At 38.2% G+C, this 18,882-nt stretch overlaps 1 protein-coding gene across 1 annotated transcript in view; it reads left to right on the top strand.

Moving 5' to 3' along the window:
* Positions 1-18,882, top strand: part of ITSN2 (intersectin 2) — a gene marked incomplete at its 5' end in the record, with an annotated part of 39,576 nt that overhangs the window by 5,827 nt on the left and 14,867 nt on the right. The window contains 12 exon segments of the mRNA XM_010019079.1: positions 142-284; positions 287-580; positions 1,525-1,646; positions 3,535-3,710; positions 4,046-4,190; positions 4,623-4,828; positions 5,660-5,724; positions 6,626-6,792; positions 6,927-6,972; positions 7,182-7,303; positions 8,959-9,055; positions 10,453-10,644. Of these exon segments, the coding sequence (XP_010017381.1) occupies positions 142-284; positions 287-580; positions 1,525-1,646; positions 3,535-3,710; positions 4,046-4,190; positions 4,623-4,828; positions 5,660-5,724; positions 6,626-6,792; positions 6,927-6,972; positions 7,182-7,303; positions 8,959-9,055; positions 10,453-10,644 (1,775 nt within the window).

The following is an 18,882-nucleotide window of genomic DNA, read 5'->3' as shown; positions in this document are numbered from 1 at the left end:
AGAGCTTATCGCCCAGAGAGGAGAGTAGTCAATGTCATAGACTCAGTTTTACTGACAAATGCAGTCTATTACTCTATGAACACAATCTCATTCATTTTTATCTGACCATTCTCCTACATTTCTCTCATTCCTTTCTTTCAGGAAAGCAAAATGGGAGAAGGAGAACCAATGGCAGGAAAACATCCGAAGGGAAGAGGAAGAGAAAAAGAAGCGATTGGAGGAAGAACGAATGCAGGAAAAAGTTCAAGAAAAGCTGAAAGCTGAAGAAGCAATTGCTCTGATGAGGTTTTTAAACAACAGTTTTATGCAGAGGAAGAGAAAAATAGGCAAGCCACGATTTTGAGGGAGACAGAACAGAAAAGGCAGAGGCAACTGGAAGAAGATAAAAGAAAGCAGGAACAAATTGCAAGAGAAGCTGAGGAGAGGCGTAAGCAGAACGAAGAAATAAAGAAGATAAAAGAAGTGACCAACTCTCAAGAGATGGAGAAACACACTTCTAAATTAAACATAACTGAGAAGTTTGCAGATCTCTTGAAACCAACAGAGGGTAAAAGTCTTAAACCACCCTGGAAAAATGAAGGTAATCTTAGTCTGTTAGATTTTTGCTTTAATCGTTCTCATTTTCCTAAGCATTTTGTCATGCTTAAATGTAGTAGTATTATTAATGTGACACTATGGCAGGCTTATTGTCTAAAAGAGTATTAAAAAAATGAAAAAAAGAAACAATGTTTCATGTCTTTGGTTAGTTTTAAATCATCCTGTTAACTTACCTACTGAAAACTCGTAGAAGTAACCTGTGACTGATTACAAATCTTCCAGTGATCCTGGTCAATAAATCACAGATGCTGGAAACAGCAGTAGGACCTAACTGGAGTTGTGGGACTTTGAAAAATAGTGGTTTAACAATATTTTTGCTAAAGGCATTTTTGACTAGTTCCGTCTTTCATTAGTTCTTGTCAGGTTTTATTAGCCACTTTTGTCACCGAGTTCAGCAAGAACCAAATTACAACAGTGCTGAAAGATACTTGCACACTTCAGCTATACCTCATAAAACATCAGCAATGTCAATCACAGGCTTGGAGAACAGAGGTGCAAAGAAAATAGAACTGATATTTTGCTGGTTTAGGTTTCTTAAGTAAAACCTTCACACATGCTACTGAACCTTTACTGTTGCAATGGTGGTATCTTTTCAACTTGGATAATTATAGTTGTGTTAAATGTGACTACATTAGAGCAGTGGCTTAGCCAGAGCACTTTGGCAAGGAAAGATGAGAAGATAAAGGTGTCATTTTTTTGCTTCAGAAAATAGTGTATTTTAGTGCCTTTTACTGTGGTTTGCAGGTTAAAGTCTTACACTTCATGTATCCCATTGACCTGCTGTAGCTGGTGACCTCCTTTGATACTTGCCTGGGGGCAAGAACTGTTCTCTTATGTTCATACCTGTTGTTTAGAATGATGGGGCTTCAACTAAGTGCATGTCTTTTAGCTGAGTTAAAATGGTAACTAATTTTCTTACTCTTTCAGGCACTGCATTTAGTGTCTCAGAGTCTAGGAATTCAGTTGCCTTGGTAAATTACAGAGCTTTATATCCATTTGAAGCAAGGAATCATGATGAGATGAGCTTTAATACTGGGGATATAATTCAGGTAAGATTTGCCATTCACATTTACCTTGCAGAAATCCCACCCCCTTCCTCGGCCCTGAGATACACAAGGTCTCACGTGTCAAAAGCATTCATTGATACATTTTAAAGCTTACTCAAAATTTAAATTGGATTGCTTTTTTTTTTTTTTAAACAAATAAAATTAGGATTAGTTCACCCAAAATCTTTTCTTTGGATTTTACGTATCCTAGATGTGTTGAGATTCAGCTTAAAATAACAATAGTGAATGGTAAACGTAAGCTTTCCAGAATTAGTAGATCAGGAATCATATGTTGTTGCAGTTTATTGTATACGTACAGGTTGGCCTTTAAGTGTCTGCTTGAAATATGAACATAGTAAATAGAGGCATGAATTAGTAATTAATGGCATTTGAATTAAAGTAAAAGTAGTTATTTAAGAAGTAGATGTGAAAAGTTCTTCTGAATCTTAATACTGTTTTCTAATGTATTGTTAACATTGACTTCTGCTTCTTGTTGGCTGGTCCCTCAGGCAGACACATACAGTAGTTTATTTTGTGTCCATCTTTGTAGCACTTTTCTGGATTCAGCTGAATATGCTATCTGTAATATTACTGCAGGACCATAAGATTGGGAATGTCTTCTAACAGAAGTTAGTTGAAATGTGTTATTTTTTACGATGAAGGTGGTAAAATACAGGAACAGGTTGCCTAAACAGGTGGTAGATGTGCCATCCCTGGAGACTACTCAAGGCCAGGCTGGATGTGATTTTGGGCAACCTGGTCTAGTTGGTGATGTCCTTGCTCATTACAGCGGGGTTGGACTAGATGACCTTTGAAGGTCCCTTCCAACCCAAACTATTCTGTGATGCTATGAACCTGTGTAATTACATCACTTGTCAGCATACGCAGTTTTGAAAGCATGTGCCTTCAGGTGGACTTGTGAAAACTGATTTACAACCATGGTAGTACAATTCACATATGTGTATCTAAGTACGTATGGTTCCTCCTCATTCGGACTATAAGCAATATATGTAGGTGATGCAGGAGAATTTACAAAGCAGTGTTGTACAAACTATTAAAACTCTCAAGTATTAGCCTTCCGTTTAACAGTGTTAAATCATTTATTTGCCTTTTTTTTTTTTTTCTCTATACCAGTGAAGCATGAAGGGGAACAAAAGAAGAAGGTTTTGTTTTGGCTGCCTTCTCAGATATTACTGTGTCATTTAACTAGTGGTAACTTATTTTAGAAATAGGCTAACAGCTGCTGCCTCCTCCTCCTATCCCCAGTCCTCAACTAAGCTAACTAGGTGATAGTATTTGATGAGCTGGTAATTTTTAGCTAATTTTGACTAATTTGCTAATTTGTAGCATAGTGGAGACTTCAATATTGCTATGAATGTTTTAGGATGCTCTGTGCTTAATCATATAGTAAATAACAGAATTCTTGGATGTGTTCTGGGTGCAGTCAAATGGCAGTTAATTACATCTGTAAGCAGAACTGCAGCAGTTGTTTTCATGCGCTGCTGGGCTCGCCAGCCGCTGCCTCTTGGCTTTGAATTTGACAAAACAGAACACAAACCACCATCATTTCTGGCAAGCCAGAGTGGCTCCAGGTGTGGTACATGATCCCCGGTGTGCAGGTTTGGGACCTGTTTGAAGGAATATGATGTCTTTGAGGCCTGTCTCTACCTGTCTCTAAATCATTGCAATTGTGTCATCACCCTGTTCCTTGAACAGGGCAAAATCAGCTCCATTCTGGAAGGGAAGAGAATGAAAATGCTGATCCAGTATGAGTGCTTCTCATGCTGTTCAGTTCAGAGTGCTAGTAGGTGCTGACCCTCTGATTAAAAGATACCCTTTTTGTTTCATGCTGTTAATTGTGTTTTCTTTGTATTTATCCTCCTGTACATAGGTTGATGAAAAAAATGTGGGAGAGCCTGGTTGGCTTTATGGGAGTTTTCAAGGACATTTTGGTTGGTTTCCATGCAATTATGTAGAAAAAATACCAGAAGGAGAAAAATCTTTATCTCCTAAGAAGGCCTTACTTCCTCCCATAGTATCTTTATCTACTACCTCAGCTGCTTCAGAGTGAGTTTTTGTTAATGTTTGTGTTCAAGTTGCTTTTTCTAAATTTAGCTAAGACATAATGTGGTGTATAGTTTCATTTGGTGATATGGGGTTTTTTTACAGTTGTTTTGTTTTTTCGTGGGTATTGTTTGGTTTTGGTTTCAATATAAATGCAGAAAACTTACTGAAGAACCTACCCGAAAGTCTTAGCTTTTTTTTTTAGTTTTAAGTATTTGATAGTCTGCTTCACAATGTTTAGAATATGTTTTATGTATGTTAAAAAAATGTTATTCTGCTTGGGGTAATTTTAAAATAAAAATTGTAATATGTTCAATATGCCTGTATTCAATTTTCAGACCACTTTCACCAAGTAAATCTGCAGAAGAATCTGATTACCAAAACATCCCTTTTTCTAGCCTGAATGTTAATACAGCATGGCAACAGAAATCAGCTTTCACTCGCACTGTGTCCCCTGGATCTGTTTCACCCATTCATGGGCAGGTATATTGTGTGGAAGTGGAGAACTTGCTGTATTTTAGATTCATGTTAATGAAAGTGATTTAAAGAAAAAACAGTCCAAAACACAACTTTTCTTATACAAGGTGCACTGAACAGGCTAAAGGATAAAGAAGCTGGTCTGAATGCTCCACTAGTGCGCTTTGACATAATTCTATATGTTTCCAGGCACCACTGAGCAAAAAGACTCATACAGTATGTTTCATAATTCTAAAATAATTTTCACCTGTAATTAGACACAGAAGATATTTCTAACAAATAAGAAACAGAATTGATTGTTCCTCAGTTAGCAGCTTGTATATATCAAGCCATCACTTGCTTAAACTTCAGTAAAGGGTACATCAATGTTTGTTTTTTAACACTTGCACCAGTTTGGGGTAGTGTGGTCGGTCAACATCTCAACTTGTGTCTTAACAGGGGCAGCCTGTTGAGAACCTAAAAGCACAAGCACTTTGCTCTTGGACTGCAAAAAAAGATAACCACTTGAATTTTTCAAAAAATGATATCATTACTGTCCTGGAGCAGCAGGAAAACTGGTGGTTTGGAGAGGTACATGGAGGAAGGGGTTGGTTTCCAAAATCATATGTCAAGCTTTTACCTGGGAGCGAAGTCAAGAAAGAGGAGTAAGTGCAACTTTTATTTTTTGTTTTATTCAACAGTTTACAAAAAGAGGTGGTTTAGACTGCAAAATTCTTGCACTGCTTCAAAGTGCACAATATAAATACCATTTACAATTTAAACCATGCCACTTCAAGCTTCTGTTACTTCATTCTGGCAAGCCAAGTAATGCCGGGCTCACTACTGTGTAAATAGACAGTCTTCAAGGCTGAGTGCTGTGAGAAATCAGTGGTGTTTGATTATTCGTCGAGTGCCAGACTTTGTTTTGGTTCAATACCGAATCAGCTCTCTCGCAGTGTAGCTGCATTCTGCCTCTGAAGGTGTCAATTTTTAAGTGACCTACAAATAGTTGTAAGTTTGTAAGGTGCATCTTGCAGAAGTAGTGTATTTTTCTTTACTTGAAAAGATGTTTACATCTATTCCGATGCTGTAGGGTAACTGTTCAGGTAATAATTCAAAGTCAGGTAACTGCTGGGATAGCTGCACCATTGTGTGTGAGTTGTTCTTTTCATATGTTATAGTGAAAGTTCTTAAAAATTCTCTAGAATGAGAGAATTTAGACAAAATCTTGAATTTGTTCTTCTTTTGAATTAGCATAATTTGCAAATATATCTTCTCATCTTTCATCACTGTCGTCACATATTTTTTTTTTAAGTGGTGTGCCTTGGATGACATTTATCTTAAATATCAGTAATACCTGTCACTGTTTGTCAGGGGTGTCTTTGCAGTTAATTCAGAGGCAATACCAACATTGAGATGATCGAAGTCTTATCTTAATAAAGAGATCTGTGCTTGATCAGCCTTCCAGTTACACAAACCTTTGTTTCTTTCTGCAGACCAGAAGCTATTTATGCAGCTGTAAACAAAAAGCCTAATACACAGTCTTACACAGCAGGAGAGGGTAAGACAGCATGAAATATGCTACTTAATGATACAGTCTGTTTCTACTTCATGGCATGTGAATAAGCTTAAATAGGTGATGGGTTTCTGAGCAGGCCTTAATGCTTGTGCAAAAGACACAGTGCAAATGTTGATTTACTGATATGAGATTTATAAAACAGGAGCTTAAGTAAAGCTTATAACTAATTCAGGTTGAGCATAGGCCTGGGTTTTTCTTTTGTTTTTATGACTGCTCAAGCATTAATTTGTTTCTGAAAACTGAAATATGTCTCATACCCATGAGTTCTTTTCCTGCTGTTCTCCACTGTTTTATGCTAAACTGTTGAGACATGAGAAGGGAGTTTTAGTCTCCTGAGCGTGGATTGGCCGCTTTTAATCCGTAGGGAGTAGATAAACATTACTAGAGAAAAACTTGTGGGAAGCACTTTCTAAGCCTTTTAATCTGGTGTCTCTCCATGCTTCCCCAATTATATTTTAATTTCGCTTGTGTTTTCATTTTTGCTGTGTTAGATAAGAATGGTTTTAATCAGGTTTAGGTGTGGAATATGCATGATTGCTGTGGAACACAGAGGGAGGGTGGAATGTTTAATGCAAGAGATGAGTTTTCAAGCTGTGGTGTACAGGCCTCTGCTGATCTGCGGGGATGACGACAGGGTAGTAACTCTTACTGTGCCAAATTAACACAAGTTGTGTACCTGTAATTCAAAGTTGTAGGCATGAGGTGAAATGTGATTACAATCAAGCAAGTAGCTAGGTTGATTCACAGACTTGTGAAGACATGATCCGTGTTAGGAACACACTGATGAACACTGGCATCAAAGATACTTTTACTTGCATCTAATTTACTTTAACCCTCCTATCTAAAACTGTTGTCTCCTTCTTTGTATGTGCTGTTTGCACAGAGTATGTTGCGCTCTATTCATATTCAAGCTCTGAGCCTGGTGACTTGACATTCACGGAAGGTGAGGAAATCCTAGTGACCCAGAAGGAAGGGGAATGGTGGACTGGGAGCATTGACAGCAGAACTGGAATCTTCCCCTCCAATTATGTCAGACCAAAGGATCAAGAAGTGAGTTTGACAGTTATGTTAAATACAGGCTCAAAATTAAAATCTTCACGTGTTTTTCTGTCCACATGCTTAAAGTTGGTGTAAACTCTGCTGTATTTATTGCACATTAAAAGTTGATTGTTGTGTCTTTGTAGGCTTCTAGTAATGCTGGCAAAACTGGAACAATAAATAAGAAACCCGGTAAGTGTGTGGTAACTTTTTAACATTTAGGATTGTTTCGTAAGTGACTGTGAGCATTTAGGTTCATAGCAGTGTTTTAATAGTGGGTTTATGTTCTTAGCTGCAAGATATGTACCTGGGTATTTCTGTGGATCTAGCTCTTACTGTAATGAAAATGCAGTTAATATATGTTCTTATTAACAAGTGCAATTCGTATATTATCTCTTCAGAAATTGCTCAGGTTACTACTGCCTATGCTGCCTCTGGAACTGAACAGCTTAGTCTTGCCCCAGGACAGCTGATACTTATTCTGAAGAAAAACGCTAGTGGATGGTGGCAAGGAGAGTTGCAGGTAGTTATTGAAGGAGAAATAATTGTGACTTCATGAATGGCAAGGAGGTGATCTTGGGTTTAATTTGAGAAAACACCCAAGTGTAGCGTTCTAAAAGCTGGCTAGAAATCTATTTTCATTTCGTATAAACCGTATTTAGGGGAAAAAAAAGTTTTTATTTAAAAGTTGGGTTGCTGGGGATTCTTGTTGGTTTGGGGCGGGCTTTTTGGTCACAGAAAATAGTAAAGCTGTCAATGAATGTGTGCGTGAGAGGGGGAAGAGGGTTGTTGACTGTTAATAAATTGGTTAGGATTTAACTGGTTAAAACGTTATATTGTAAAATTATTCTATTGAAAGAACTGGAATTCTTGAAAGTTGGAGTTGGAAGTTAGTGAAAGTTGATGATCCCACTTTCCTCCTTTCCCCACCTAGTGATGAATTTCTAGTCCCAAGTGTTGAGAGTACTGTTACATGACATTCTTCTTAAATCATAGTTCATATTTTGACTTTTGGAGCCCTATGAATCTTGTCCGTAATAGCCTTCATCTTTGCAACCAATGCAAAAAGTTAAATCATGATCTTATAATGTCTTTTTGTTATGCTTTAGCTGAACCTGCAACATTACCCTGAATTTAAACATGTTACTTCCAGTAATGATTGCTATTTCCAATACTGGGATTTTGAACATTCAGCACGATAATATCAGTCCTTTTAATATCAGTTTGTTGGCCTTTGCCAAGATATTCTACAGTCTCACACACTCGTGTTTTGAGTGAATACTCTTGTTAACGCCTATCTTCCCTCTCTAACAGTTAGATCGGGACTGATACAACTATTTGGTATCATAGTTGATGATAGTTGACTGATACAACTGTTTTTAAAACCAGCCTGCTTTACAGGTATAGGAGGAGAGCAAGTCAAGAAATTGCTGCACTGAGTTTCTGTGGATTAACAGCAGTGGAAAGCTTACTCAAAGCATGTGCAAAAGTATGAATAGTTTGTATTTGAAGAAGAGTAAGCCCAGTGCTTATTCAGGAAGAAGCCTCAAAGAATAGAAGACAATTAAAAAACAATGTGGGAAAAGGGAAACTGTGATCCCTGATTGTCAGTTCTTGATAGTTTGAGTTTCTTTTTTTCCTTGTAGTAGACCTCAATTTGCAGTTAGGTGTTTCTAAAATCTGTGCTCACTTTTACATCCAGAGTTTTGTGTGTGTGCTCTGAAGTACATTTATTTCTTCCGTGCGTGCAGACATCATTTTTACCTATAGGACTAAAAAAGAAAACACTGAAAAATACAAATCTTTCCCAAGTCTCTCATGCTGTTGTATGTAGGAAGTGATATCAGGTACTTAGGTCAGGATTTTCAAAAGTAGCTTACGATAATTGTTACCTCTGTTCTGGATATCTCATTAGACATTCCTGGTATGATACGTAAGTGGAATGTTTGTAGAGCAAATTTTGAGCCACACAATTAAATTGTGCACTGAAATCATTAGCTGGACTGGAAAATTTGGGATGAACACAGTTGCCAGAACATATTAGGGTGCAGCTTTATTTTGGAATCCTGACTTTCTGGTTTTTGTTGGCATAACTGTGTGACATATTTGTTGCATTTTTTCCAATCTATAGTCTATTTAATTTCTCAGTTGTGTTCTAACCATTTTAAACATTTATAGGCAAGAGGGAAAAAGAGACAGAAAGGATGGTTCCCTGCCAGCCACGTGAAATTACTGGGTCCAAGCAGTGAAAGAACCACATCTGCTGCTCCCTCAGGTAAAAAAAACAAAACAAAAACAACCAGAAAAAGCTTTATATTTAATTTGGAGTATTTTTATGAAACTGCTTCAGTTGTTCAGCTACTAGTCTGAATTACATAACTAGCGTAATACTGTATTTAATGGCATATGGTGGGTTGACCCTGTCTGGACACCAGATACCCACCAAAGCCACTCTGTCACAGCCCTCCTCAGCTGAACAGGAGAGAGAAGATACAGCTGTCATGGTTCAAGCACTGTTGCTGATGAGCTCAGTCTTGGCGAGCAGTGGGTCCATTCTGCAGCTGGCTGGCACTGACTGTCAGACATGGGGGAAGCTTCTAGCAGCTTCTCAAAGAAGCCTCTCCTGTAGCCCCTCTGCTACCAAAACCTTCCCATCCAAACCCAGTACATGGCTATATCTGATTATAGTGTCACTGTGGAAGGTGAAGTCCTAGTTAGAACCTGGGTCTTTTGACAGGCTTGACCATTCAGCTCTTATTTCTGCCCAAGAAAGGTAAAATCTCACAACTTCTTAATCAAAACAATTCTTCATAAGGTCCCTCCCTAGCATATACTATTGGCTACATACCTTACAACAGAAACTCTTGTCATACGAAGGTATTTATATCCAGAAATCTATGAGGATGAGCAGTCCGTCTTCTATGGCAAGAGCTTCTTACTTTTGCAGAGTGCACTGAAGAGCCATACTCTTCTCATTTGGAAACTCCTTATTCAAAAATCTTACAGAAAACTAACAATCTTTGTCAAACACCTTGGAATTACATGTACTGCTCCTTCTAGGGAAGGAGACTAAGCAGCAAATTTTCACTAGATTTTCCCATTTGAATGGCCAGGTACAAATGAGATGATTTAACAGAAAATGAGCGCTTTTGGTTCTGCAAGCTTAAATTGCGCTGTTCTCCACAGCTGTGAATTGCTTATACAACAGCTTCCTGGGTATTACTGGACCAAACTTCCCTTCAACTAAACTAGCAGCTCACAGTTAGCTAATGCACATTTCCTTTTCCTTTGCCATGTTTTTCTCACAAGTATCAGCTGTAAGGTAATCAAACTCACTTTCTTTTCTAAGACCGTAGAAGAGATAGAAGCATGCTTGATTATATCTTAGAGTGTTTAGAAGTGGATTCAGGTGTACACTCTACTAACTGAATCCATTCGCTATGTAAGTGCGCAGATACATAAAGTAGAACTAAAGATTACTGCCTGGCCCAATTGAAAGAAAAAAGAAAAGGGAAGATAGTTCTACGTCAAGATCAGATCATGTGGCACTTTTTCATTGTGTAACAGTGTATGTGAAATTGTTTCTTTCCCATGGTTATGTAAAACACAGAAAAAAACACGTTCTTAATAGCTGTGTAACTTTTCTAATATTTTGGTTTTTGTTCTTCCTAGTGTGTCAAGTGATAGCAATGTACGATTACATGGCCAACAATGAAGACGAGCTCAGTTTCTCCAAAGGGCAGCTTATCAATGTACTGAACAAAGATGATGCTGACTGGTGGCAAGGAGAAATCAACGGTGTGACAGGTCTGTTCCCCTCAAACTATGTGAAGATGACCACGGATTGTGATCCAAGTCAGCAGTGTAAGCAATTTTTATGTTTTATTAATTTTGTTACTTTATTTCAAAGGTGCATTGTTATTCTTCTTTGTGTTTGGAATTTGGAATTCCAGGCATCAGCTGAATTTAGTGGTACTTTAAATACTCTTTCTTTAAATAACTTCAGTATCGTACTAAGTACTTCAAATATTTTTCTATTTAACATAAAACCAACCATCACGTTACCAACCAGCCAGGGGGTGATAGTAAGAGTGATCAGGTGAGCTAAAAATGCCAAATTTGATAAATGTTCCCCTTCCAGTAAAGATGCTGTTTGATAACTGACAGAGACTGGGAATCGATGCAGGCATACTATGCTCCACTTTAGAACTTGCTCAAGTTTTATAAAACAAGAAAAAGTGTCTGCTTGTAGTCATCTTTAACTTACAGTGAAACAATCAGTTAAGTAAAAATAAGCATAGAAAGGATGGGAAAAAGATTCTAGCATTAGCAAGTGATCTATCCTTTGGTAAATATGCATGTCCTGGCTCCCAGCAATCTAGCTCTCATCCAATCTGAGAAACAAGATACACATGAAAACATAGGTTAAGTTGGAAATTATCAGCAGCAGGCTGAGAACTGAACACTAGAATGCACACCTACCTGACATTCAATTTTCCCTGCCTTTTTTGCACATAAACACAGTAAAGGCTTCTGGTGACCCCCCACCCCCCACCCCTTTTTTATTTTTGCCCTCTCTGCCACCATTATTACTCCCTCAGCTTTTCATCCTGAGGCACTGTGATTAAACCAAGTTTTATATCAACCCATGCCACCAGTGGGTTTGGGAATATATATCTTGATGCTCCTTTGACATAACAGCCTTGTCCCTTCACTTGCTGTTTTTCCTCTAGCCATCATTTGTAGTTTTCTCAGTGTAAAGACACACATCCAGAAGTCTGGTTGAGTTTCACTCTTACTAGTCTATAGGTAGTGTGTAGGACCAGTTTGTACTTAAGATTTGATCAACATAGTTGTGTTGTTACAGAAGAATTCACAAATACTGTGATGAAGGTACTACTTGGATTGAAAAGTTAAAATATTTAACTTGGGTGGCTTATTGTGGTACCTGGGTAGAATTCTTGAGGTTTTAGCTACATTACATCTGTGCCTGCATTTCTGGTAACACGTTGATTTTTTTTATTTTCTTGTATTTTTTTTAATGCTTCCGGCCAGTGTGGCTGTGATATCAAAAACTTCTGCAGTTAGATTGAACTTAATGTTCTTTTGATTACGCCTATTTAAATCATTAAAATGATTTTTTGAAAGTCTTGTTGTTGTTTATGAAATCTCAGTTTTGAATAAATAGTGTAGACTAAATCCAGATGGGCTCTAAAATTAAGATTCTGGCTGAGTATTAAAACTTTCTGAATTTTCAAAAACTATAGAGATACTAGCTTGTCACACCAGGTGTGTTACCATATAGAGTTATGTGGCTGAAAGTGCTCAGTGTGAGGAGTTTACATACACCACTCATTTTCAACAAAAGCAGTGCTGAGCCAAGTTGTGATTGGAAACCTTTGATATGATGGTTAAGTTTTTCTCATTATTTGCTGATTTGTCATTAGGCTTCTTCTCAGATTGCAAAGTTGTGGAGTAAAAGTATTTCCATCCAAATCAACGTGTCTCTGTGTGAACAGAACTATCCTTTGAGAGTATATTGGCAAAGGTCAGGCAGTAGCAGTCAGATGAGCTGGTGTGCACCAGGTCATCCATACTTGGTTGTTAAACTTTTGTCTAAGAAGTAGTCTGTTTGCTGTGAAGCGAATCTAGTGGTGCTTGCTTAACAAAATCCTCCTGTTGGTGAATGAAGAATATGTTGAATTTCATACGTTTTAAATTCTCTGATTATTTCAAATGAGCTGACTTGTGTATCAGTTTTGCACTGGGATTTGCCACTCTCTTCTGATATTAAAACATACACATTTGGAAACTTCAGGGAAAGTCTTGCTTTAAGTCCAGAGCCTGCTCAAAACCAGCATGGCTTGTTAGCTCAAGCAGAGAGTTGTGCAAATACTGTTACACAGGTTTCACCTGGGCTGCTTTCATATGGTGCAGTGTGAGCCAGTAAATTCTGTTAGCAGTAAGCTGGTGCTGTACCACTCTTCCATAACCAGAGAGATATTTAAGTATGTACTGACTGAACTTCCAAACTTCCTTGGATTTCCTTAAATTATTTTCTGCTCACTCTTAAATATAGTGCAGCTACTATCACTAGTATTATTGAGAAATCACTAAGCAATTGTCCTGTAGAAATGTTGATGTGGCCCTCTAGGGACCAGCTTAGACATATGACAATATAGTTTTAAAAATGCACTGTTGTATTTTAAAGAATTGTTAATCTGGGTATTGTAATGTTTGTTGAAGAACAGCAGTTTCTTCCACTGTCTTTCTCAATGGTCAAATGTAAATGGTATTTGAAAGGGAGCAGACACATCTGGTTTACTCAAATAGGTTTGCAGCTTAGGAAAGATCTGCTTTTGCTTCAAATGTAAACTCTTGTTACATGGAGCATCTTTATAGCCAGTGTCTTACCTGAGACTTACTAGTTATAGCTGTAATGGCAAACTTCTCTAGCAAAGAGGGAACTGAGGTCAGTAGGGTGTTTCTTCTCTTGGGTTGGTGAAATAGCTCTGAATGGAATAAACTGTGTGAACAAGATCACTTTTCCTGTTGGTATAGCTGCACATCCTTGCCTTGGGTCTCCACAAGGAAAAAGAAATAGAATCAGTTAAGGGTGTCTGAAGTCTGTGAACAGGTCTCTTACATACGATTGTGTTCTGGTGATTGCAGAACACAGAATACTTGAGAGTGATGCTCTCAGTGACCGTGGTGATGGATAGACTTACTTGCATTTAAACGACATTTTAATAGTCCTTATTCTAATACTTGTGCAAAAGTAATCATAAAGAATCAGTAAAATACACAGGAGGTTTCAAAATATAAATAGGGGTAGATTTAAAGTAAAGGAATGTGCATCATCTCATAGATCTCTGCTGAGTGCTTGCTCAAGCCATTCAGAGTCAGATCTTTTGTGTATTGCCAGTACCTGTCTAGGACATGTCTACCAGGTTTTCTCCCTGTTGTACCCAAGGGCTGTGTAAGGTGGAGAGGTGTTCTGCATCTACCACTTCAACTTCCACCCAACGGCCTGGTCTGGAGGGAAGTTTTCTGTTTCACCCAGTCTGTCTGCCTTAAGCAGTTGCTCTTAGAAACTTGTTCCCTCCTTGTTTCTTGGCTTTTTCAGCAAGATAGCTTTTTTCCAATTTTTTGTCTTATCCATGCGACCAGTCTGAGCCTTGTCCTTGCATTTTCCTTAGTTAAGATCTTCTCCTCTTGGGTACCCTGGATGGAGGCAAGACAGATGCTCCAGCTACATACTTGGTTGCTGGATGTCTTTCAGTGTTAGAGGTCAGTTCACTTGTCAGAGATGTTATTGCTGAGAGCTGGACAACCCAGCCAGGTGGACGCACCTATGCTCAGTGTGCAGAGGTTTCTAATTCATCTTATCTGAGGTACCTATCTCCCTTTGCAAGACTGGTCTTTCATAGAGGTGAATGATGTACCAGTTCTTTTTACTCTAATGTACATATAGTTATTGTTTCTGTTCATTCTTTTTTTCTTAGCCTAGCACCAGCATTGCTGCATTTCCTCAGGCATCTAAGTTACCCCTTCAGGTGTTCAGATGTGAGCTCCTGGTACTCCCCATAGCCTGATAAGCACCTTCTTCCCCCATTTAAACCTGCCTGCTGTGCTTTCTGCCAGTGCAATGGCAAAAGTTAGGCTGAAAACAGATCTTCTCTTCATAGACTATTCTTCACATGTGTATGATGATGGTGTGAATTTCCTTGGGTATAAACTTGATGTTCATAGTAATACCACTAGATCTACATAACTTTTTTCCTCCCCAAACCTTACTTGTAGATGTGACACATTAGAGACATGAGACAGATCCTGTCCTTTCAACAGCAAGGATCTGTATTTCCAGAAGTTTATTTCCATGCACAAAAGATCATTAGAATTCTTGTCCACCACTGTCTCATGAGTGGAGCTGTCCAATTTTCAAGGGTGTTGATAATGAAAAACAACTTCTGAACAGACCTGCTTGTGGCAAGTGTATTTGTGTCTGTATATGGACAACACATTCCGAAGTTCCCTAGTTATTGCCAAGTAACTTCTCTTTATGATGATGGAGTAAGAGTTTGTGGTATCAATGGCTTTGAGGTGTCACATGTTGCCAGTCCACATTCTTTTTTTAACATGTGAAGATAATTAATTTGTTCTAATATTTTACTCAACAGCTCCAGAATTTAACCCTTTTTACCAAGGATCAAATACAGAATCAATCCCTTATTGACAGTGAACACGGTCATTTCGTATTTCTAAAACTACTCTGCAGTTTTAGAATGTCAGTCAGGCTTGATAAAGATTCCAGGTGGAAATCCTGGGGTCTGGAATAGTCTCCGGATTGCCCATGAAGTATGCGCAGCTGCAGCCCATGTCACACATCTGCCTTTAACCTGATGTAGCAGTGCCTCTTCCAGAGCATGTAGACCTTGGTTTCTGATGGGTATATTGAGTCATGTGGTACATCCTGCTACATGGACACATATTACAAGGTTTTAATTCCTTTCAGGCTTTGAACAGAGTCAAACAAGTTAATTTTTGTGTGCCAATATGAGTAAATTCCAGTGTGACTTTTCTTTACAAGTTCAGTTTGTATCTCATTTTCTAATGTCTTGTTACAAGTTTCTCGGGAGAAATCCTGGCTTTGTTGAAATCTCAGGGAATTTTGCTGTTGCCTTTAAAAAAATCCCTAGGGTTTGACCTTGTGTCGAGCCTACATAACAGAAGTCTTCCTTGGGAAGGAAGTGTATTCAAGTCAATCAGCTATGAGTGTTTTTCAGAGTCAGTGATGGCTGGTCACGGGTACTATGTGTGTTTATAAATATGAAAATGCAAGAGTAGAAGCTCATGATGTCTGTTTTCAGAAAGTTGAATGTTTGTCATTCCTTTCTGACCTTTTTGGTGTTGTTCTGTCTTTGTCCATAGAACTCATATGTTTCACTCTTCAAATTTATGTTCATTTTATCCTTCATTTTTTTTTTGTTTTTTTTAGGACCCAATGTTGTCTTCCAGTGTGAAAGCACCTCAGAGACCCACTATCCAAGTTTGACTGTAGCGTGGAGGCAGGGTGGCCAGCCCTGCTCACATTTCTCTGACACAATCCTTTTGCTTCGTTTGAACGTTAGATCCAGTCAAGAAATTAGGTTTTTGTGGGTTTTCTTATAATCTACACTTACAGTTGATTTGTAAAAACAGAAAGGATAGTGGGTCTTTGTGTGGCTTTCACTGCTGTTCATTCTTGTTTCCTTTAGTATTTTCCTTTGGTATTGATAATCGTAGACCATTAGCATGCGTATCAAGTTATCATTTGTATGGTGGGATTGCAGACACACAAAGACCCACTATTTGCACAGTTTGTTTGAGCTGTTTTGAACGGGCAGTTGTGTTCTTTCAATGTTGTAATGTACATACTTTGTAGAATTAAAATGTTCACTGATTACTGTTCTAATGGACTTGATTTAATCTCTTGCATATTGAGCTTTTAAAATTGGCAGCCTGCAAGACTCATCCAGAAAACAAACCCTACCTGTCTCTGCTGCTGATAGTCACTGTGATTACAAACATGCTACAAGATCTAAGATTTAGATCTGGTGTGGTCCATCCAGCCTTTTAATACCCTTTTTAACTGGGGAAAGTACAATTAAGCATAGAGTGGAGGATATTTTAATCTTCCTTCACAGTAGTACTATAGCAGGAATTCAGGTTGTTTTGGCTGTATTTGTCCTATCCCTAAACAACCTCCTTCCTTTAAATACTTTATTACAATAATTCAAATTTGCTTTCAGTTTTAGGAAACCACAAACATGTACTAGTTTCTGCAGTAAGTACTTACACTCTGTGCTACTAGACCCTTTCCCTGCCCTTTTTCTTCATTAAATAGTTAATGGTACTGGATAGTTTTATCTGGCTATGGTCTGCAGTGACTTAAATAAATACTATCTGAAAGCTGCTGCTGCTGCTCTTTCTCTTAAATAAATCAGCAGCCTGATACGTAGGTAATCTCGGTAAAGAGGTATTGCCAGACAACAAACACTAACAGACACCTGGAGCTGAAGGCAGAGCATTTGGGTTTAGAAATGGAACTACACTCCTCAGCTCAAAAGTGGTCCTTAAAGGTACAGTTGTGGCACGTCAGCAGCGTGGTGCAGTGAGGGTGCCCATGTTCTAGCAGTCTAGGGGGAAGGAGAGACAGACCAGGACTTCAGGACTACAACCCTGATACTCCTTTAAATAAAAGGATTAATTTAATAGCAGACTACTTGTCTGTTTAAATAGTTCTGTGCTCCTGTAACAACAGGAGAGATCTAGTAGACATGGTTTTTAATTTGGTTGGTTTCCTGAACTTGGTTATGAAACAGCAAAAGTCACTTATGCAATCAGAAATGTTTACAAAACACTGCTTGTTTACTCTATACATACATACGTACATATACATATGTGTATATATATGAATGAATGATGTGAAGGTACTATCAGGAAAAGGTTAGTTCAATTGCAGAGGTCTAAAAGCCTTTCTCCAAAAGTTCTATGTTATGTATTTAATATATTTGATCAAATAATGTATATGTGCCCTTTAGTTCAGAGATATATCTTTTGTGCAATATGGACTACAGCAATGTGCCTACACAAAGCTACAAATGGATTTTTATTCTGGATGTATTTTGTCTAGACCAGTATTTTGTTATAGAATGAAATCATGTTATTGTAGGCAAATAATGTGCTATATATTTCCTCGAGTGTTCTAGCTGACTTCATTTCCGTATGAAACCTCATTTTAAGTATTTCTACTAAAATATGCTCATCACCCTGAGTTGCCTTCTCTGAATTTCTGACTTTGAAAGCCAGTTTAATACAGGCTGAAGTGTGTTATGCTACTCCAGTGGCATTAAGCAGTCACAGTAGTTTAATAATGGCGTGATCTTACAAATTATCCCATTTCTAAAAGGTTTAACCTGTGGGATTTGAGCCAAACTGATTTCCTGATGCTCAGTCAGAGTTCTCCTTAAATACCAAATTGCTACTAATGTCTGAAAAATTAAAACCAACTTCACATCCCACGTAGGATGTTCCAGGAAATAGTTATGTGGCATTTTCCAAAACCGGCTGGCATTCTACCCAATTTATTAACTGATACAATTGAATTTTAGGGTAGTATTAGGTGAAGTGTCACACAAGTAGCCTTATTGCTGCGTACATAGATATGAGCATTGATAATTACTGGAACAGCTGCCTCTCAGTTTGAACTGATGAGTATTGAAATGAAGCATTTTGGGCTTTCATGGTTACATTTTCATGTCTCAGTATTTACCCGAGTATGCTCTAAATTCTCTAATAGTAAAGATAACAGTAATAATACACCTTAATAATGCTGATTGAAAGAGGTATAGCCCACCTTCAGTATTTATCTCTACTACAGACGTCTGTCTAACACAGCTCAAGCACTGTCACCCAAGAGCTCTGCTCTCCCATTGCACACTGGTGCAGAGAGAATTGAATGCATACATCAGATCATGCTGAGGGTGTATTTAGGGCAAGATTATAAACGATGTCCTGTGTCAATGAAGAGGTGTCACTGATAGAAACTGCACTTAAATCAGACCTTTTTCTTTAAAAAAAAGAGTCTGATTTAGAAATGGTACTTTTTCTCTGGTTGTGTGCAATCCAATCTCTTGGTGATAAAAGTCCATAAAATGAGTTCAGCTGTCATCCCAGCTAGTGTTGTAAAACTAGTGTTGGAGCGTTCATCCTATATTAGGGTGAGAAAGGTTGGCTTTGGAACTAAGGACAAGGTGGAAAATAGTTTTTTGTTGAACTGGTGGTCCCCAGTCAAGGGCTGAGAGTCTAAATGTTGCTCAGAGCTAACAGTTAAAAGGGAAGCCAACCAGGAGGGCAAAATACAATGTTGCCTACAGTGTAATACTGCTTAATATTGTTTCCTGTGGGCCAGCGAGGACAGGGGCCATATTGTAACTGAGACTAAGCATGTAAACGATGCTGTAAATGCACAAAACCAGCTACTAAACACTTCCTAATTTTATAACTGTCTAGTTTGGATAATGGACTAACAACCTACAGAAGCTTTTTACGAAAGCTTGG

Source organism: Nestor notabilis, unplaced genomic scaffold (genome assembly GCF_000696875.1).
Source record: "Nestor notabilis isolate BGI_N333 unplaced genomic scaffold, ASM69687v1 scaffold16017, whole genome shotgun sequence".
NCBI classification, from domain to species: Eukaryota; Metazoa; Chordata; class Aves; order Psittaciformes; family Psittacidae; genus Nestor; species Nestor notabilis.
Note: the sequence above shows the minus strand (reverse complement) of the source record. Positions and strands in the feature narration are given on the sequence as shown.